At 41.0% G+C, this 19,101-nt stretch overlaps 1 protein-coding gene across 1 annotated transcript in view; it reads right to left on the bottom strand.

Annotated features, from left to right (window-relative positions):
* Positions 1-2,738: 2,738 nt before the first annotated feature.
* Positions 2,739-19,101, bottom strand: part of htr4 (5-hydroxytryptamine receptor 4) — a 146,872-nt gene continuing 130,509 nt past the window's right edge. The window contains exon 7 of the mRNA XM_072264435.1: positions 2,739-2,811. Within this exon, the coding sequence (XP_072120536.1) occupies positions 2,739-2,811 (73 nt within the window). The remainder of the gene's footprint in view (positions 2,812-19,101) is intronic.

The raw sequence follows: 19,101 nt of genomic DNA on the forward strand, positions 1-19,101 counted from the left end.
TCTAGAATGACTACCTCACTTTGACAGGAAAAACACTGCATTGTTAGAATGGTATTAAACGTTCTGCAATTTGTCTCCTGATTTCAGGCTTCCCTCACACAAGATGAGCGTAAAATTACACAGCCTTAGTATCCTCTTTTGAACCCCCAGTTTCCCTCCACCAACATCAGAGATCAGCAAGATGTAGGCATAATTCATGCCATTTCCTATCGCACTCTGCCCAATACCATTGAAAATCTTCTCTTTATTGTCTTCCTACTTAATTACTGCAATACTCACTCTCCCAGCCACATCGCTATTAAATTTATGCATTACTTCCAGCCCTGCAGATTTTTTCCACCCACTTTATGCAAATCATTTAGTCATCAAATATTAAGGTTGCTGAGTGATATAACAACTTGAATATTTAGTTTTATATTTGGTAAAATAAGTGCAAAGACAAAATGGCTTGCATCAAGAATTCAAAATAATATAAGTTGTCGAGGCTTTAAGACTTATAGAGACATACAGAAAAACGTATTTTATAATTTTAAATATTTATTTTTCTCTTAAAACATCTGTCAGCAGCATTTCAAAATAAAAATATAGCTTGCATTATCAAAGCTGATACACAAAGAAACAATTGCTTAATATAATGGAACAAAATCTGTCATATGCGACTTTGTTGCTTTGGAACTATGCCTACTTCATGATCTACATATATAAATATATAGTGTATACATATATAGTTATGCGAAATTAATTTCAGTCAACATAAATAGCAAGTTCTTTTCAGCTTCTACAAATATTCTACCTTTATTTGAATTCCATTTTACACAGAATTACTTTAGGTAATACAGTTGATTCCGTTTAATTGGGACATATCGAGATCAATACATTTAGGCCCAATAAGTGGTTGCCCCAATTAGCCAAAGTTTCATGGAAATAGTTAAGAAAGAGAAACAACCACTTAACTGAGTAACAAATTATTTATTTAAATGAACTACAGAACAATTTAGAACACCACCAGTGCTAAAACAGTGTATTAGTTCCTATTTATTATCGACGGAGGAATTCATCCGGGGTATGCTGCTCTGTATGGAGTGTTCAGGAAGGGGTAGCACCTCAAGAGAAGAGGTTTGTTGTGTCCATTCTGGGGCGGCTCACTCACCTTTAGTCCCTACTGGACACTCAGCTCTCACCTGTGGCTCCAAGTACTGTAGCTGTTTGTATGCAAGAGCCGATACACACTGGTATGCCATTTTGACAGGCGGGATAAACCAGGTGAGGGTCGCTGGCAGGCCTCGGACCCGGTAAGGAAGGAACATGCCTGTCCTAGCATGTGAAGTCAGCTCTGGCGGACTGGGCGGATGAGATCGACAATGAGATCCAATGGTGAAGAAGACAGCTCAGCAACAGTTTGAGGATAGTGAAGGCATGATAAGGCAGAAGTCATGGTTATTCGCTGTAACCAAGGAAGACCACAGTTGTGGTAACTACTCATACCATCGGAACTGGACTTCCAAGGTTGAGGGAGTGAATCTGTCCCAGTACAATGGCTTTTCCACTTTAAAAACACTCCTGCTCAGTTTTCACTGTCATCATCGGACAGAACGCACAACCAATACACTGCTGTGTACTTTTGATTGACTGTAAGTGATCCTCTAAATTCTTCATCATTCCAAATTTGTTGAAGTGGTGAAATCGTTTCATTTTCATTCCTGGCCGTTTCTGGTATCTTCAAGCCTGAATACTTGAAACCATAGTACGTAAAACAATTCTAATTCCTCTTACCCTTATTTTTTGTCTACTATCAGTGACAAAATCACTGCTTTTTGAACAGAAACACATGCAAATGGTGCCATTTGAAAATTGCTTGCTTTAAGCACAGTGTAGTGTTTAGTGGCCACACAAGTTCATGTGACTGATGCCAGTCAGAAACTATTCGTCAACAGTTTCTTGTCCCAGTTAAGTAATACAGTGTCCCAAATAAATGAATGGTATTCTGGCTACTTTCTCGATTAGTTTTTGTTCTTTAAGAGTTGTCCCAGATAAGCGGATGCCCTGATCTACTGATGGACCAATTAACTGGAATCCACTGTATCTAAAAGGGAAAGATAACTATTAAACACTGGTTTATTTTCCAAAAACTGATGGTACGGGAATTACAGTAAAAAATTGACCCAGTTGCTGTGAGGATAGGAATTTCTCCTATCATTAAAAACAATACAGAATACAATTTACTAGGAGTTTAGACCTCTAAAACTCCCTTCACAACATCGAACATTTTCAATGCAGTGTGTTGTAATGACATTTAAGACACATTTGCGTGGTTTTAAAGCTTACAAATAATACATCCCATTTATCAAGCACAAACCTGTAACATCAAATAATTGCGTGCATTTGATCTTTGAATCATAACGTGTAAATAGACATTTTTGTTCTTTTCCTCTACAGCTTTGTTTCACATTTGGTTCAAAACAATCATCAATGGTAATAAGTACAACACAAATTCATAAATTCTGAGACTCATTCACGCACACTTACTTTAAAAGTATTCCTTATTCACCATAAACATCTATTTACAAATTGCCTACCCCAATGATGAAAGGTATTATTTTGTTTTGCGCATAAGGGTGCTGTAAACATTTATTTGCATCTTTCTGGTGGGAGTCATGTTCATGTGAGCAGAGACACTAATTCCAGTTCTGAGATAAGACCACACATTACGTGCCTCAAGCATGTTTAGAGCATAATTTCTATAATTCATTATCACTTCGGAGAGACATATTTTCATGTTCCTGAAGATCGCCATTACGTAAAACTGTGTACCTATAAATTTAAAAAAACAGTAATCAGGAGATACAAACATTTGTAATTACCAAACCAGTGAAATTTATAATCTGGAATAGAGATTTTCTCTGCAGTGTGTTAGTATGATTTTATAATTTGCTTCAATCTGTGCATCATTTGATCAAATTAATGAAATCAAAATATGGGGTTGATTTCCAACATGTTGCCTGGGTGTAAAACTGGCACTATGGAAGCAGCCTGATATTTAACTCTTGTGGAAGTCTCAATTTAACAACAGGTTAGCAATTTGGAAAGTTACTGTACATTCTGAAATTTTAATTGCTCCAAAATTTAATTATTTTTGTTGAATTTTTAACTTACAAACAGTGGGAGTGCAAGTGATTGGTTGGGCTCGAAAGCAGCTTTTATTCTATATTAATCAAAGTCCACTGTTCAATTAACTTTGACATATTGGTTAGTTTGCTTGAAACTTTGTAAAATGTCCACTATTCCATTTAATTAACATTCATTAATTCAACCTGATCAGATTTTCTAAAAAAAGAAAAAGTAATTTTAAACCGATAAATAAGACTGTCTACATTCAGATCAAATTAAACTTGTTTGTTTTTAAGAAAAAAATACTTACCCTATGGTAAAAATTACTGGTATCATTCTTCACATACTTACATGCATATTGTCTATTTTTCTCAAAAATTGTCAATAAAGCACAAGCACGCCTCCAAATTATACGAGAGTATAACATACATTTGGTATGTGTGACAAGAATACATGTAGATTAAGATGTAGCTGGCCTGGGCTGGCACCAGTGGGATCAGCAGTTGGTCTGCCACCTGTCTTCAGGAGAGAGAGAGATAAGGAAAACAATGGAGCAGCATTTGGAGATGTTAATGAAGGAAGGAGAGCTGTCAAGAGCAGCTCCCCCTTTGAACCCTGAACTGTTTGAAGTGATGGACAGGCGATACCCCAGCAGGGGGATAAAAAGGGACAGGTTTGCTAAGGCAGGACACACATGACACCCGAGGTAACAAGACCCTGGAAGCGGTGCGCCTCTCACAAGTCGGTGGGAAGTACTGGGCCATAGACGCACAGGGTGGAAAGGCACGATCGGCGGGAACCTGGTGTGTGTCCACCCTTGCCTGGGTGCCAGGTTCAGCGCAGGGAAACGATCGTATCTGGAAACGGAGGGGTCACGGTCGGTGACCTCAGATGACATCACAAAGGACTCGCCCGAAAGCTGACTGCGAAGGTCTGTCTGGAAACCTTGAATATTCATTCGATTGCTCTCTCTCTCCTTCCCCCCACTGTCCATCACCACGGCAGCGATTACTGCGAACTAAACTGAACTAAATTGAACTGAACTTTGCGTCACTTTGAAACTGGTCATTTACCCCTAGACAACGATAGAGCTTGATTAATCCTGTTATCTTAATTCTGTGCACATGTGTGTTTATCATTGCTGAACCATTGCACTCATTATCCTTTTGATTAGAGTACTGTGTTGCTTGTTTCTTTAATAAAGCTTTCTTAGTTCTAGTAACCCAGACTCCAACTGAGTGATCCATTTCTGCTGGTTTGGCAACCCAGTTACGGGGTACGTAACATAAGTGGGGTACTCGTCCGCGATTTTGAACGCTAAATTTGGGACGGAGTAAATTGATTGGGTCAAAATTCCCGAAAGAAAGAAAAGACAAACAGCAAAAATGGAGGCTGAGGAAATTATAAAGGCGCCGACCTTGGAGGCATTAGAAGGTGCCAGGAAATCGGAATTGGTAGCTGTGGCCAAACGGTTGAATCTTGCTAAGGGGAAGTCGACAATGAGGAGAGAGGAGATACACAGAGCTATCTTAGAGCACTATGTATCTAAAGGTGTGTTTCCCCAAGGAGAGCTGGAGGTGGTGTCTATTGAAAAACCTGCCGGAGACGCGGTACAGGTGCAGCTTGAAAAACTGAGACTCGAGCACGAGTTCCGGGTAAGGCAGTTGGAGCGAGAAGAGAAAGAGAGGGACAGACAGTTGGAGCGAGAAGAGAAGGAGAGAGAGTTAGAAAGGAAAGAGAGAGAGTTAGAAAGGCAAGAGAGAGAGAGGCAGTTAGAGAAACAGAGGGAAAGGGAATTCGAGCTGGAGAAGTTAAAGTTAAGGGCAGAGCAGGGGCCCGTGCCGAACCAAGGTGGAGGGTTCCAGGTGACCCAGGAGGTTAGGCTGGTTCCCACATTTGATGATACCGACGTGGATCGGTACTTTCTCCATTTCGAAAAAGTGGCTATAAGTCAGGACTGGCCGAGGGATAAGTGGGCTGTTTTGCTTCAGAGTGTACTGAAAGGGAAAGCCCAACAAGCTTACTCAGCTTTGTCCGCGGAAGATGCCCAGAGGTATGAGGTGGTGAAAGAGGCCATCCTCAGGATTTATGAGTTGGTCCCGGAGGCATACTGGCAGAGGTTCCGGAATGCGAGGAAGCAGTGGGACCGCACGTATTTAGAGTTTGCCCGTGAGATGCAGACATATTGTGAGCGTTGGTGTGCCTCGAAGGGGGTAGAGGGGGATTATGACAGACTGCTACAGCTGATCCTGATTGAGCAGTTTAAAGGTTGTGTCCCTGAGGGTATGAGACCCTACCTAGATGAGAAAGAGGCAGCCACGTTAGCCGCAACTGCTAAGTTAGCGGATGAGTATGCGTTGACGCATAAAATGAAGTTTGCCCCGAGTAAAGGCTACCAGAAGGGTAGTCAGGACGGCGGGGAGAGTCCGCCAGAAAAGTCAGAAAGTAAGCCGGGGACTAGTGAGAAGGATAAGGTAGACCGGGAGCAGTCTGGTAGGAAGTCTCCTGGGGTCGTCTGTTATAATTGCGGGAAAGTTGGACACTTTGCGTCCAGGTGCTTTGCCCCAAAGAAGGAGACAGGAAAAGGAAAAATGGCGATTTTAACTGGCTGTATCGAGCTGGTAAACGAACCGCTAGGGAAGGACAGGTCTGCCAAAGTTAAGGAAGGGCGCGAGAAGTTTATCTCGGCTGGATTGGTGTCAGTGAAGGAGGGGTTAAAACCAGTTGCAGTGCAGATCTGGAGAGACACGGGAGTGTGTCAGTCACTAATACTGAAGAGTGTATTAGAGTTTAGCTCAGAGACACAGACTGGGGAGGTCAAGGTGAAAGGTATTGGGAGAGGGACCTAGTCAGTCCCTTTGCACCAGATACACTTACAAAGCAACCTGGTCTCTGGACTAGTCATGATCGGGGTGAGGTCCGAATTACCGATGAAAGGCGTGGAAGTCTTGCTCGGTAATGACCTCGCCGGGGGAATCGTGTTCGAAGCAGTGAGATTGACAGGTCAGTCTGCCAGCATTGAGGCCCCGCCCATGGACTCACAGGTTCATCACGGGACTGCGATAGTAAATTTAGCTGAGACGTTTCTGCCAGCCTTGTACGAGAAGGGGGTAGAAAGTGAAAAGAAGGAGTGTAGTGAGACAAGAGGTAGTGAGGGAGCTGGGACAGACGTAGCAGTAACCAGGAAAGAATTTGTGCAGACGCAGGAGCCAGACGAGGGGCTGATGGTTTTGGCAGAGACAGCTCTCTCTGACACAGACTTAACAAGGGAACTAGTAGGCTATTGTGTGGTGGAGGAAGTGCTAAGGAAGCAAGGGAGACCAAGTGCCGTGCCCGCAGTTGAGGAATGGGGGGGTGGTGCAAAAGAGTTATGGGGATGAGGTTTTTAACCTGGCCCACAAGGTACCCCCCCAGTGGATATTTTGCGGTACTGGAGGGAACAGTTGGTGGAATCATGAAAGAGGTTTACCGGCTGCCCAGGGGGAAGGATGTTATTGATTATGACCAACGCGAACTGAGACGGTCACAGGCTTTTGATATGCTAACAAACCTAGCCGGTGTTAGCGCGGAAATGAATGAAGCTAGGGTCCCCCCGATAAGAGAAAAAAACCATTTTGAAAAGATGAGTATGGTATCGACCAGATGGGAGAAGGCTATTGTTTTGGCCAGGTCTGCTGATAAGGTCTCTCCCTTAATCCCCGAACAAAGCGACTCTTTAGGAGAAGTAATTAAACGACTCGCACCTGTGTGTTTGATTGTCCCGAGGCAATGCAAACAACTGGGACGTTGGGTGGTGTCTGTTATAGTAGGTTAGCATAGCGAGCAACATCTATATAGAATGAGTAATTCAGTGACTAAAGGGCTGACGAACACAGAGGTGTGTATTGGCAATTTAATACGGCTGTCTGAAGCCAGCTTGATAGTGAACCTTGAAAAAAATGAGTTCGGCCACACAAAGGTCACTTACCTGGGAATTGTGGTGACACAGGTGCAGCTGGCAGCGATGCAAGCTACAGTGCAGGCTATCGCTGACCCCCCAACCCCGACAGACAAGGGGGCCCTCAGAAGGCTCTTGGAGATGGTGGGGTACTGTAGGAAGTTTTGCAATAACTCTGCGGTCACTACCCCTCCCCCTCCTACTAAGCCCTTGCGAGAGAAAATTAAGTCGGAATGGGACGACCATTGTTATTGTGGTCTGGGACAAAACCAGATGAGAGGTTACATTGATCGCAATTCATCAGTGTTTTTGGCCACTATGAAGTTTGCTAAATTGGAGCCTGGTCTAAAGGATTATTAATAACACATATAAAAGGAACAGAAAATGTGATGGCTGACTGTCTGTCAGGTGTTGACAAATTCAAACTCGCTGTATTAGCCAAATAGCTGATAAAGATGTATATTTGTGTGTGTATCAAATAATGTATTCATGTTTGTAATTTTTATCCCTCGGTAAAAATCCTTAAAGGGGCAAAGTGTGACAAGAATACACATAGATTAAGATGTAGCTGTCCTGTACTGGCACCAGTGGGATCAGCAGTTGGTCTACCACCTGTCTTCAGGAGAGAGAGATAAGGAAAACAATGGAGCAGCATTTGGAGATGTTAATGAAGGAAAGAGAGCTGTCAAGAGCGGCTCCCCCTTTGAACCCTGAACTGTTTGAAGTGATGGACAGGCGATACCCCAGCAGGGGGATAAAAAGGGACAGGTTCGCTAAGGCAGGACACACACGACACCCGAGGTAATAAGACCCTGGAAGCGGTGCATCTCTCACAAGTCGGTGGGAAGTACTGGGCCATAAACGCACAGGGTGGAATGACACAATCGGCGGGAACCTGGTGTGTGTCCACTCTTGCCTGGGTGCCAGGTTCAGCGCAGGGAAACGATCGTATCTGGAAACGGAGGGGTCACGGTCGGTGACCTCAGATGACATCACAAAGGACTCACCCAAAAGCTGACTGCGAAGGTCTGTCTGGAAACCTTGAATATTCATTCGTTTTGCTCTCTCTGTCCTTCCCCCCACTGTCCATCGCCACAGCAGCAATTACTGCGAACTGAACTGAACTAAATTGAACTGAACTTTGCGTCACTTTGAAACTGGTCATTTACCCCTAGGCAACGATAGAGCTTGATTGATCCTGTTATCTTAATTCTGTGTACATGTGTGTTTATCATTGCTGAACTGTTGCATTTATTATCCTTTTGATTAGAGTACTGTGTTGCTTGTTTCTTTAATAAAACTTTCTTAGTTCTAGTAATCCAGACTCCAACTGAGTGACACATTTCTGCTGGTTTGGCAACCCAGTTACGGGGTACGTAACATATGAAATATATTTATTATATGGGGGACTGCAAGAATTGATTGTCCCTGAGACACGTAAATGCTTGCAAGGTTCATTGTGTACTGTAATTGTAATTTAGCACAGGCTGACTGCAAGTTAGCTTGGCTAGTAAAGAATTGAAGTGTATTATCAGTTGCTTCCCTGAAAACAATTAAGACTCTAATTGAAAAATAACTTGTCAGCAAGCAAACTTTAAAGAAGCATGTCATTTCTCCCTCTGTCCCTCTCACTATAACTTCTTGCCCATCCTCTGGGCTTCCCCCCCCCCTTTCTTTCTCCCTAGGCCTCCCGTTCCATGATCCTCTCCCTTCTCCAGCCTCCTATCCCTTTTGCCAATCAACTTTGCAGCTCTTGGTTCCATCCTTCCCCCTCCTGTCTTTTCCCATCATTTCAGATCTCCCCCTCCCCCCCCCCCCATTTTCAGTTAGTCCTGACGAAGGGTCTCAGCCCGAAACGTCAACTGTACCTCTTCCTATAGATACTGCCTGGCCTGCTGTGTTCACCTGCATTTTTTTTTGTGTGTTGCATGTAATTTGGTGGCTATCACTTCAGTTGACAATCTCTTTTAATGGTGGCCAACTGAAGTGTAGTAAGTAAATAATGACTTTGGCTCTTACATTAAGGCTGATTTACACTTGTGCGTCAACTCGATGCCGTGGGTGCGGCATTGCCGCGAACCCTACGCAGTGCCTACGCAGATCCCTACGCCGTAGCCTGACACACACCTCTCCCAAAATGTAACTTCGTGTTGCAGCAACGCAGACCGCAACAACTGTGATTGGTCCACCTGGAGGCATCGCATTTCCTCCTACGCTGCAATAGCTTCCCATTGGCTGACTGAAGGGACTCTGGCTGCAATGCTTTCCATAAAGCTTTACAGATATCCGAAATTATAGAGGACACATTTCGCTTTTACGAAAAAAGACTCTCGCTTTAAACTTGTTTATCCTGAGAAAGACTACCATGACCATGAAGCCTTGCGTGGGCAGGTGTGTACGTATGTGTGACGTGCCCGAATTGCAGAGCGATGCAGACACACCAACGCACAAGTATAAATGCTCACAACGCACATAGGCCAGTTACGTAGGTTACGGCGTTGAGTTGACGCACAAGTATAAATCAGCCTTTATACTTAAAGGTACATATAACCCTCTTTGTTAGAAATAGATAGCACTGGGTGAGAAACTTTAGAAAAAGTCAGAAGGCTTTTTGGGACACTTTGCTAAGATTTCACTAGCACTGTGATTTCTCCTGGACATTCATGGAAGAATTCAAATGGAGATAGTGAGTTCTTTGTTCGACTGCCTATTTAAGGGTTATCAGGATTGTAAGAAGAATTTTTTTAGATCATGTAAACTTATCAGAATCCCTCAAGGAATAGAGATGAGGATCTTGGGTCAATCAGTGTAATGCCAGCTGCTGTAAGTTATGCACTTCTCTCACAGAATGTAATTTTCTTTTGGGGACTTATTCATGTGAAATGTAAGATAAATCATGTATATTCTCCCTAAATCACTGAAGTTTCCTATTGTGAATCACTCCATTTTTGGTTAAAGGGAAACTACAAATTTTAGGAAAATTGTTGTCAATCAATGCCTGGGTCCCAAATGCAGAGGAGTCTGAATAAGCACTCCCAGTCATGTGTAAATCATTGCATTCATCAATTAGTTATAAATTGTAGTTTAATGCCAAACTTTTACATGACCATCAAAAATCAAAAAAATAAATAAAACTGAAGATCCTGGATATCTACGACAGTTTTGCTTTTTCTCTTCTCACAGGTGTTGTCCTGACTTGCTTTTTACTCTCAGTATTTTTTGTTTTTATTTCAACCAGGCCTGTCTTATTAGTGCACTGATTTTTTTTTTTAAATCCTTGTATTTTAAATAGTTATCAATGTGTTTTGTTACAATTCCTGAATATCTTAGGACCAGTTTCTCTGTCCCTGAGAAGTGCATCATTATAAACACTCCAATACACATTAGACATGAATGTGTTCAGTACATAAAGCTCACACAGATGATATTGATCTCTAGTGAATATTCTTTCTTTTTGAATCTCTATGTTGAAATTGAAGTGAACAATAAAGTAACAGTATGTGTCAGTCACAGGGATTAGTTTGTACAAGACCTCTAATAGAAAGGTATATTCAACTTGGTCAGGAATCAAAAGCACATGTCAGAGGCCTGAGTGAAGAGTCAATGAAGGCTTCGTTTCCTCAGAACTAATCCACCAAACCACTTTCTTCTTCTAGTGCTTCAATGACCACCTCATTCATACAGAGTCCCAGCTATTCACCCATGCCTGGACTCTTTGCACAAACATATTATCCCCTGAATTATTTCAGACCATGGATGATCTATGCTATTCACCTTTTATTGAAGTCATGGATTCTGTTTGCTTAATGAAAGGGAATGACTTCTTCCTTTCCTTAAGTAGATTCTATCAATCATCAAGAAAGTGGATTTGTGAGAACTGTAGAATGCCATAAGGTTCATGTGATATGTTCATCCATGATGAGAGATGGGCATGAAAGGTAAGGACAGTTGCCAACTAAGGTGAAAATTCTCATGGATAATCCCATATATTTGGAAAACTTGTACAGCTTGGGGGAAAAATAGTCATACATGGTGGAGAAAGACCAAATTAGCTTATTGTGGTGAAGCCATTTTTTTAGATATACTGTAAGGGCGCTCCTCCTGCAGGTAAAAAAAGCAATGATCATACTAATTTTACTTGACAGCACGTAGCTTTGGCAGTATTACATGTCTAAGAAAGAGGAGTGACGGCATTGCCTTACTGATTTGGATATAATAACAGCAAACTCTTGATCAAGAGTAACAATGGAATATGTCCTGACAGTAATTAAATGATGCAGGCTAAAAGCTTCAGACCAGGCTACAGAGGTACTGCTCACACCATGAAGAAAGCTAGAATCAAATCTTTAAGAAGATGAGTATTATTGTACTTGGTTGCTGCTCACTATTGGGAAAAGCTAATGATTTATTTGAGGTCAACGACAACTTACCTGCCAGTTATCCTATTGGCTTATGCTAGGTCACTGCAGTCTATAACTTAAATCGTGTCTTCTCTGGGCATGTCAATCCTCAAAGAGCGTCAAAATCTTATAAAAGGTTAAGTACATTTACAAAGGAAGGCCTATGCTATCAAAACCATACACAATTAAGGCCACCATCTGGGCTCACAGGATAACACGAGATGGAATTTCAAGAAGGAATGATTTCTGTCTTGTGTAGAATCTATATACTTGTGCTGATTCAAGGTACTTTAACAGTTAATGTTACCTGCACTCTCACCAACGTGAAAGGGCAATGATGGCCAATGTTTGTTGTTTTGACCATAATAACAGCACAATCACTATTCTGAAATAACTGGTTAAATACAGATATTGAGTGAATGAAAGAAATGGTGCAGGCATTGAGTTATTCCTCAGGCTGAGAATGAGGTCCTATTGTCAGGTGAGGATTAATCACTACGTTATACTTCAAGATCGAGCAAAGTGGCAATCATTGGGTTGATAAAAGAATGGTTTCCACAGCAGCATGTTGTGCCTGATGATAAATATAGTTATAACACTAACCATGACCAAACCAAAACTGCAATTGTTTTTAACCCAGTCGTGAATCACACATATCACATAATTCTTTTCAATACCATTGCAAATCTGTTTGGGGTATGGAGTGGCTGGTATTCTTGCGTCATTGATGTAAACCTCCACAACCTGGATCAACACGTTGACGTCGTGTGGAGGCTTGTGTGCTTCAAGGACCCCATCAGGCGATGCCAACTCAGGGCCACCCATGTTGGAAAGGCTGTGGTCAAGAGGCCAAACGAAGACTGATCCAACCCCGGCTCCCGAACAGACAGACTTACGCCTGCCCCTCCTGGGCTACACTTCATCATGAATCAAGCCAGCTTTTCAATGTACACTGGCTCGGTCATCGTCCAAAATAAAAAGATCCACATTCACTGTGCCCAGAGTCCTCCACTTGGTCCAACCATACCCTCTCACCGAGATGCAAAACCACTTTGCCATGGTCCATCAGTGCGGCCACGAGCTGGAGGAGTGGCTTGACAAAAACCAACTAGAAATGTGAAGAGAAAAGCACCTGCCATACGAAACGACTGATGTAAAAGATCTCACCACCTTCTCAAAGAGAACATCTATATTGCTATCCGAAAATCTGAAGGCTCACTCCTTGATCATTTATAGCAGCCACTGAAGTGCCATATATAAGTAACCTTCCATTAATTCGAGGTTTAACTATTAAAGAGGACCCTTTAATAGATCGAGCTTTGATTATCCTTCGAGGCAGAGTCAATTTCAATGGTGACATGGTAAACTCCTGACGTTCAATAATCCAGAAATAAATACATCACACACTTTAAGTGTGTTTGCCTTGGCATGAAGAATACTGTACAAAATCACACTGCACCAAGAATAGGAGACGGACACACCCCTTTACATTGCAACTGGTACTCATGTACTTAAGAACAGAAAATCTTGCTCTTGTGCATGGACTATTAACTTGCAATTAGCTAAAAGAGGAAAGGGTTATTCTACATTTTTTAAACGATATTGTTATCCAGATGGTTTAATATTTATTCCAGACCAAATGATTGTATGAGTACCACATGGGATTATATTTTTTTATTTAAAATAATAAAAATATTATCCTTTATTATTTTTGAACCTACTTTATGTTTCTTTGTAATTATTATTCACAATACAGAATAAGATAAAATTTAAACATTCAGATACCTTGCAAATGTGAAAAGTAATTGTGCATAATGTAATAGAGAAACAGTTTTGATAATGATATGTTATCTTTTAATTGTTAATTAAATTTTAGTGGCTAAAGCAAAATAATAATACTCAAAGCGGCTAAGGGCAAAAATTTAAATGTTCTGGGGAAAGTAAATACTCATTCAATTTGCATTATGATGGCAACATTATGAAATCATTAGAAGTAACTATGTTAACAAGATTTTAAACAACAATTCCAGAGTTTAAATTGTGCTTATACTATAGTTTGCTCTTTGACGTTATTGTGGTAAATACATTGGTTATAAGTCTTAATGCTGCATAACACATCCAAATTGTTTCCTTATTGCAGCCTTTGAAAGGAATAGCATCAATCAATTGTTCACGCATCATAAAAGCAGGACTCTTAATTCGTTTATTTTTCTTTCGCTGTATCAAAATTAAGCTATTTGCTAGTTTTGACTACATTGCATCTAATCATTGGATTGAAAAAATGTCATTTAAGTTCAATTGTGGACTGAGAAAGGAGTTAGTGCTTTCCGGGCATATATAACGAATAAACTCTTCTCAGATTTCCATCTGGGTATAGGTATTGATTTTAATCGACATTTTGATGACAGACTCTGCCATCTCCTACAGGGATGATGCTTGGGCACCTGTAGTCTGGTGGTATTTATACCCCTGTTATCCATCCCTCCTCATTGGTTAGTCCTCATCCAGTCAGGTTTAGGTTTCCGCTGTCTCACCTTGTTTACAATCGAATTCCAGAAACTTTCCAGAAGAGTTCTTCTTACTTTGATTAATCATGCAAAAGCTATTTCGGACCTGGAGATTCTGCACAAGGAAATAAGATGTTCTTACAGATTGGCTAGAGGATGAAGGAAATCAATCAGGCCTTTAAAAGGGCTGATGGAGAAACCAGGAAACCTAACAATGAGGTGGAACCCATTGCTACCGCTGGTCTTTCCTATATTTCCATAGTTTCAGGAAGGATCGCCAAGACCCTGAAGAAATACCTAATTAATACCATCCACAAACCTGTAAGGAAGCTCAAATCACAGCTGATGCAGGTCAAAGATGACCTGGGATGTAGGTCAGCTGGCGTTTTCAGGATTTCCTGTGGATGTGGAGCAGCGTCTATTGACCAGATAGGATGTATGGTGGAAACTAACATCAAGGAGCAAAGGAAGTGTACCCATTTGGGTTACCCAGAGAAATCAGCTGTAGCAGAACATTGCATTTGCAATAGCCATAGGATTGACTTTGATGGGACAAAACTACTGTGCTGCACCAATGGCCTTTTAGGACTGCCTGGTGAAGGAAGCTTTTGAAATAAAACTAGAGGAAAAGAAGGTCTTGCTCTAAGTATAAACAGGAATTCGATTGTAATCAAGGTAGGATAGTGGAAATCTGTTTGGATGAGGACTATCCAATCAGGATGGATGGACGTCAGGGGTATAAATACCACTGGACTAGACATGCCCAGGCATCATCCTCGATGAAGGTGGCAGAGTTTGTCATCAATACATTGGTTAAAATTGATACCTGGACCCGGCTGGAAGCCAGAGAAGAGTTTATTTATCAATTGTGTTCTCAGCATTTATTTTCTTTTATTTCTCCCTGTCACCAAAGCTACAATTCGTCCTGGGTTGGAGTGCCAACCATTGTACCTGCTGGTACACACAATCAGCTCCACTTTCATTATTGTGAATCTAAGATGCAGACTGTAGCTATCTCTGACTAAAGGCGTAGTTTGCGTCAAATCAACTCAATGAGGATTGTGCTGGACAGCCTGCAATTGTTACCAGGATTCTCATGCTAAAGACTCACTAAACCTAACTGTACGTCTTTGGAATATGGGAGGAAATAGGAGCAGCTAGGGAAAAGGCATGAATATACTAAATCCTGATGGGTAGCGGCAGAAATGGAATCCTGATTGGTTGTTGCTGGCACTGTAAAATGATGCACTAACCAGTGTTCAGCCATACTGAGCCACGCTATTTTGTGCCAGTCTGCACTATATTGGTTCATTAGGGATTCCCATGATGCCGATAGACATTTATGTACTGTAGTTATCTCTGGCCATACTGGTAAATTCCATTAGCTTTTGCTTGTGGGCTATCAATATTTTTTCATTCAACCCCGTCAGTATAGATTGGCTTGCCTGTCTGTAGAAATTAATTTATCTTCTTAAATCATGTGTAAAGCTAGGAATTATGCAAGAAGATGCAATAATATTTTATCAACCTGATGAGGCCGCCGTCATTCAAAATTGACCATGGATGTTGCCTCCTGGCTGTCTAGATATGCGAGCCAGGGCACTACGATATGGAGAGCAAGCAGTTGCCCATGTAGCAAGCTCCCACTCTCCACACATCTGATGAACCCAAAGGAACAACAGAGACCAATACAGTTTGGTACCAGCAGCGTCGCAGGAGTTGCTAGTCAGCATTGAACTCAACATAAGACTGCCGTAGGGACTCCAGTTCCGGACTTTATCCTCTGGGTTTACTCTCAAAGCCTTCCCCATGAATGCGTATAGCAGCAAAGCAGCAGAGGTTTGAGATCAGAGTTTCCCTTCGCCTAGATGAGCTTCCAAACATGGCTGATGAGCCTCATCTGCTTGAAGCACCAGTAACCTGCCTTTTCCCCTTCTCCTGTCAGTAGGAATGGTTCCGCTGGTCTTAGTAGCTAAGCCACACATGAAAGCCAGGAGCTGGACTTGGTTGTCAGAGGCTATTTGAGGTGCACGCCATTGAGAACATTCAATAGGTAGTGGGAGTTTATCCCCACTACTACTCCCTGCTATAACAACCTTAAGGGACCTTTACCCATCCAATATGAACCAATTGTTCTGGCTTCAAATTGATAAACTTGTAACATTTAAAAATTAACTTCACATTAAACAATACAAAGATGCATCTTTCAACAAGTGAGTTTACCTTCGCAACACCAATCCCCTTCAGTTACCTCCAATGCCTTAGAAGTGCCAACCTGCCTATTTTTAAGACTTCCAGTGTTGAGAAGACCCTTTGATTTCAGCTCAGTCTGGTTCTTATGTCTGTCCCTTTAGAAACCCCTTCCAATCATCTGGAAACCCAGCATGGTATCTTCCAGCATGTGCGCCCGTTTTTCATTATCTTTGACGTCTTCTAGCTTGATAGCCCATGAGTCACTGCACGTTCAGTAAGCAGAAGGACATTCCTTTGAAAATCAAGTCAGAAACTTCAAAGCGTGGAATTACACCCCTCATTAGTGTTTTTCTGTTCTTCTAAGCTCCTGAATGTTTAGAGTTTTAAAAAGTACTTCAATGCATCTCTTTCAAACCACATATTACCCATTTACGTTTAAAATGCAAAACGTATGACGTGGGTTGTCTTGTGTTCTTTTCTAGCTTCATATATACAACATACTTCTGTTGTTCAAAACAAGGATGTGTGGCAGCTGTGGTTAATTACCACTTGCATTATTTAAAAAGGAACCATATGATGCATTTATTTACTTTCCATTTTCAAATTGCCTCTCTATTCATTGGCCTCCTGTGCCATCCCTCCAAGCATTTCTTCTGACTTTCTGTAGTTTAGACTGCAGCTTCTCCCATTCTTGTGACCCAATAATTCTGTTCCTTCCTACATTAGTCGCTGTCCATTACTGATATCCTCATTCCTTCCCATAACTCTTTCCAAACTATTGAATGCTTGCAACCATTTACCTTAACTTCCAAGCTGCTATTATGCTACCTTCTCAGTTGGTACACATCCACCCAATGTCTCCTCATAAACAAAAACAGAAACATGCTGGAAACACATAGCAGGTTGGGCAGCATCTCTATAAAGATGGATAGTGTTAACACTTCAGGTCAAAATCCCTTTATTATGGATTGAAACAGTGCAAAGCTTGGAGGGTGGTGAACCTGTGAAATTCTTTACCAGAGAAAGTTTTGACGGCCAAGTCATTAAGTATATTCAAGAAGGGATCGTGTACTGAACTTGATCATATTGAAGGGTGCAGTGAATCCAAAGTGACAAATAGCAAGCTCTTCTGCCTATTTTGCATGTTCATATGTTAATTTTGGTTCTCTTTCCATAGATGCTGCCTGACCTGGAGTGTTTTAAATGATTTCTAATTTTGTTTTAGATTCCCAGCAGCTTCAGTTTTTGTTTGATGCTCAATTCTTCCCAACATGCTTCAAGTTTTTATCTCTGGAATTGCTGAGAACTGTTTGTTTCCAGCCAGTGTGTCACTTGCCTGCCTTCCAAAAGACACAGAGACAGTCCAACAAAAGCACATTCACTTTCTTCACTTAGCAGTCTGATATGACTTGATGCAGATGAAACAAATTACTGAAGTATCAACTCTAATTCCTGTAATAATTAGACTGACAAGAATGAATCATTTTCAAATAGTCATACAGTAAATAACCTCAATTGCTATGGGTCATTAATTCCCTACCAGCAAGGGCTTACAAGACATTAGTTAATATCTAATCATAGCCTAGTTTGGTTTTCTACTCGTTAGTGGTTTTGGCTTTTGTCCTTTGCTTCAATCTTTCTATTATTTTAGCTAAGGACTTGAGCAGCATCCTAGTAAGGCCATATTGCTTGTTTAGTAAAAGCTTCAAATATAATAGGATCAATTTTTCTTTACATATTATCCTACACACCAGATTATGGGGCATTAGGTAAAACAAGTGAAACTGCAATCCTTCTAATGACAGATAGTTTATCTCATGGCCACTTGTGGAAGCTATCTTTGGACACGCTGGTGTCCTCCTAGATTGTAACAGTGATTTCATTTTGAAACAAATTCATATGTTGTGACATATTTTACTACAATTGCTATATTAAACTTAAGTTACTCCTATGGAAGTTTAATGTAGTTTGACTTGTTATCTTTGATTTTTGTCTACTTCTCCAAAAGAATATTATCCATTATAAATTCAAAGCCACTAGTTAAGTTACTTATTCATTTTTTTAACTTTAGTTCATTGCTTTTATATTTAAATTTTAAATGGAGTTTATTGCTTGAAGACAGAAGTAACATTTTTTTGGAATGGTAAGTGCCCATTACAGAACATTAAAATAAATTACTGTTCAATTATTATAATTTTACCCAGATTTTAAGTGTTGTAAAAATATTTTCAAGTGCTTAAAAAAGGTAGATCCCACTCCTGAGAATTAAAACAATCCAGAATAAGAGGAGTTAATTCTTGAGCACATACCAAGCTAGTATTTTGAGGAAAGTCACAAGCTGTCACAAATGTTTATTCTAAAGCTGCTTCTAATACTTTATTATATTGCATCTTTGCAGTGACAGAAGAGAACGACAAGACCTAATTGCATCATTCCAGAGCAGGGGATGCCGTAGACCACTACCATTCATGGAGGGATCCATGGGTCACATGTTGAGAACCCCTCTTCTAGAATAACATGGCCTGCTCTCCCCTCTGTGGATAGAAGAAGGACTGAATGCCTGATTAAGTCTTTTTCTTGCTGCTCTGCGTGGTAATATTCTTAATGCCACATTTGGTATCCTCCACTGTTTGATGGAAAATCATACTCGCATCTCAGGGGTTAAAGTGGAAATGGGAACTCAGTCAAAAAAGTGTTAACTCTCAAATGAACAGAAATTTAAAAACATTTATTTTTTGGACACCATCGATTTATTTCCTTTTCCTTTCCGACTGTATTGCTTCCAGTCCCTCCCCTCACTATGGGTTACCATCTTTTTTTATATCACATCTGGTTCCACTATGTACTTTTCTAGCCAACCGTCTCTTTATCTGGTTTTCCCCGACCACACTAACTCTTCTCCTCACAACACCTATTGTCACTTTCCCCACCCTGTGCTATATATTGTCCTTTTGTG

Source organism: Mobula birostris, chromosome 7, assembly GCF_030028105.1.
Source record: "Mobula birostris isolate sMobBir1 chromosome 7, sMobBir1.hap1, whole genome shotgun sequence".
In the NCBI taxonomy this organism is placed as follows: Eukaryota; Metazoa; Chordata; class Chondrichthyes; order Myliobatiformes; family Myliobatidae; genus Mobula; species Mobula birostris.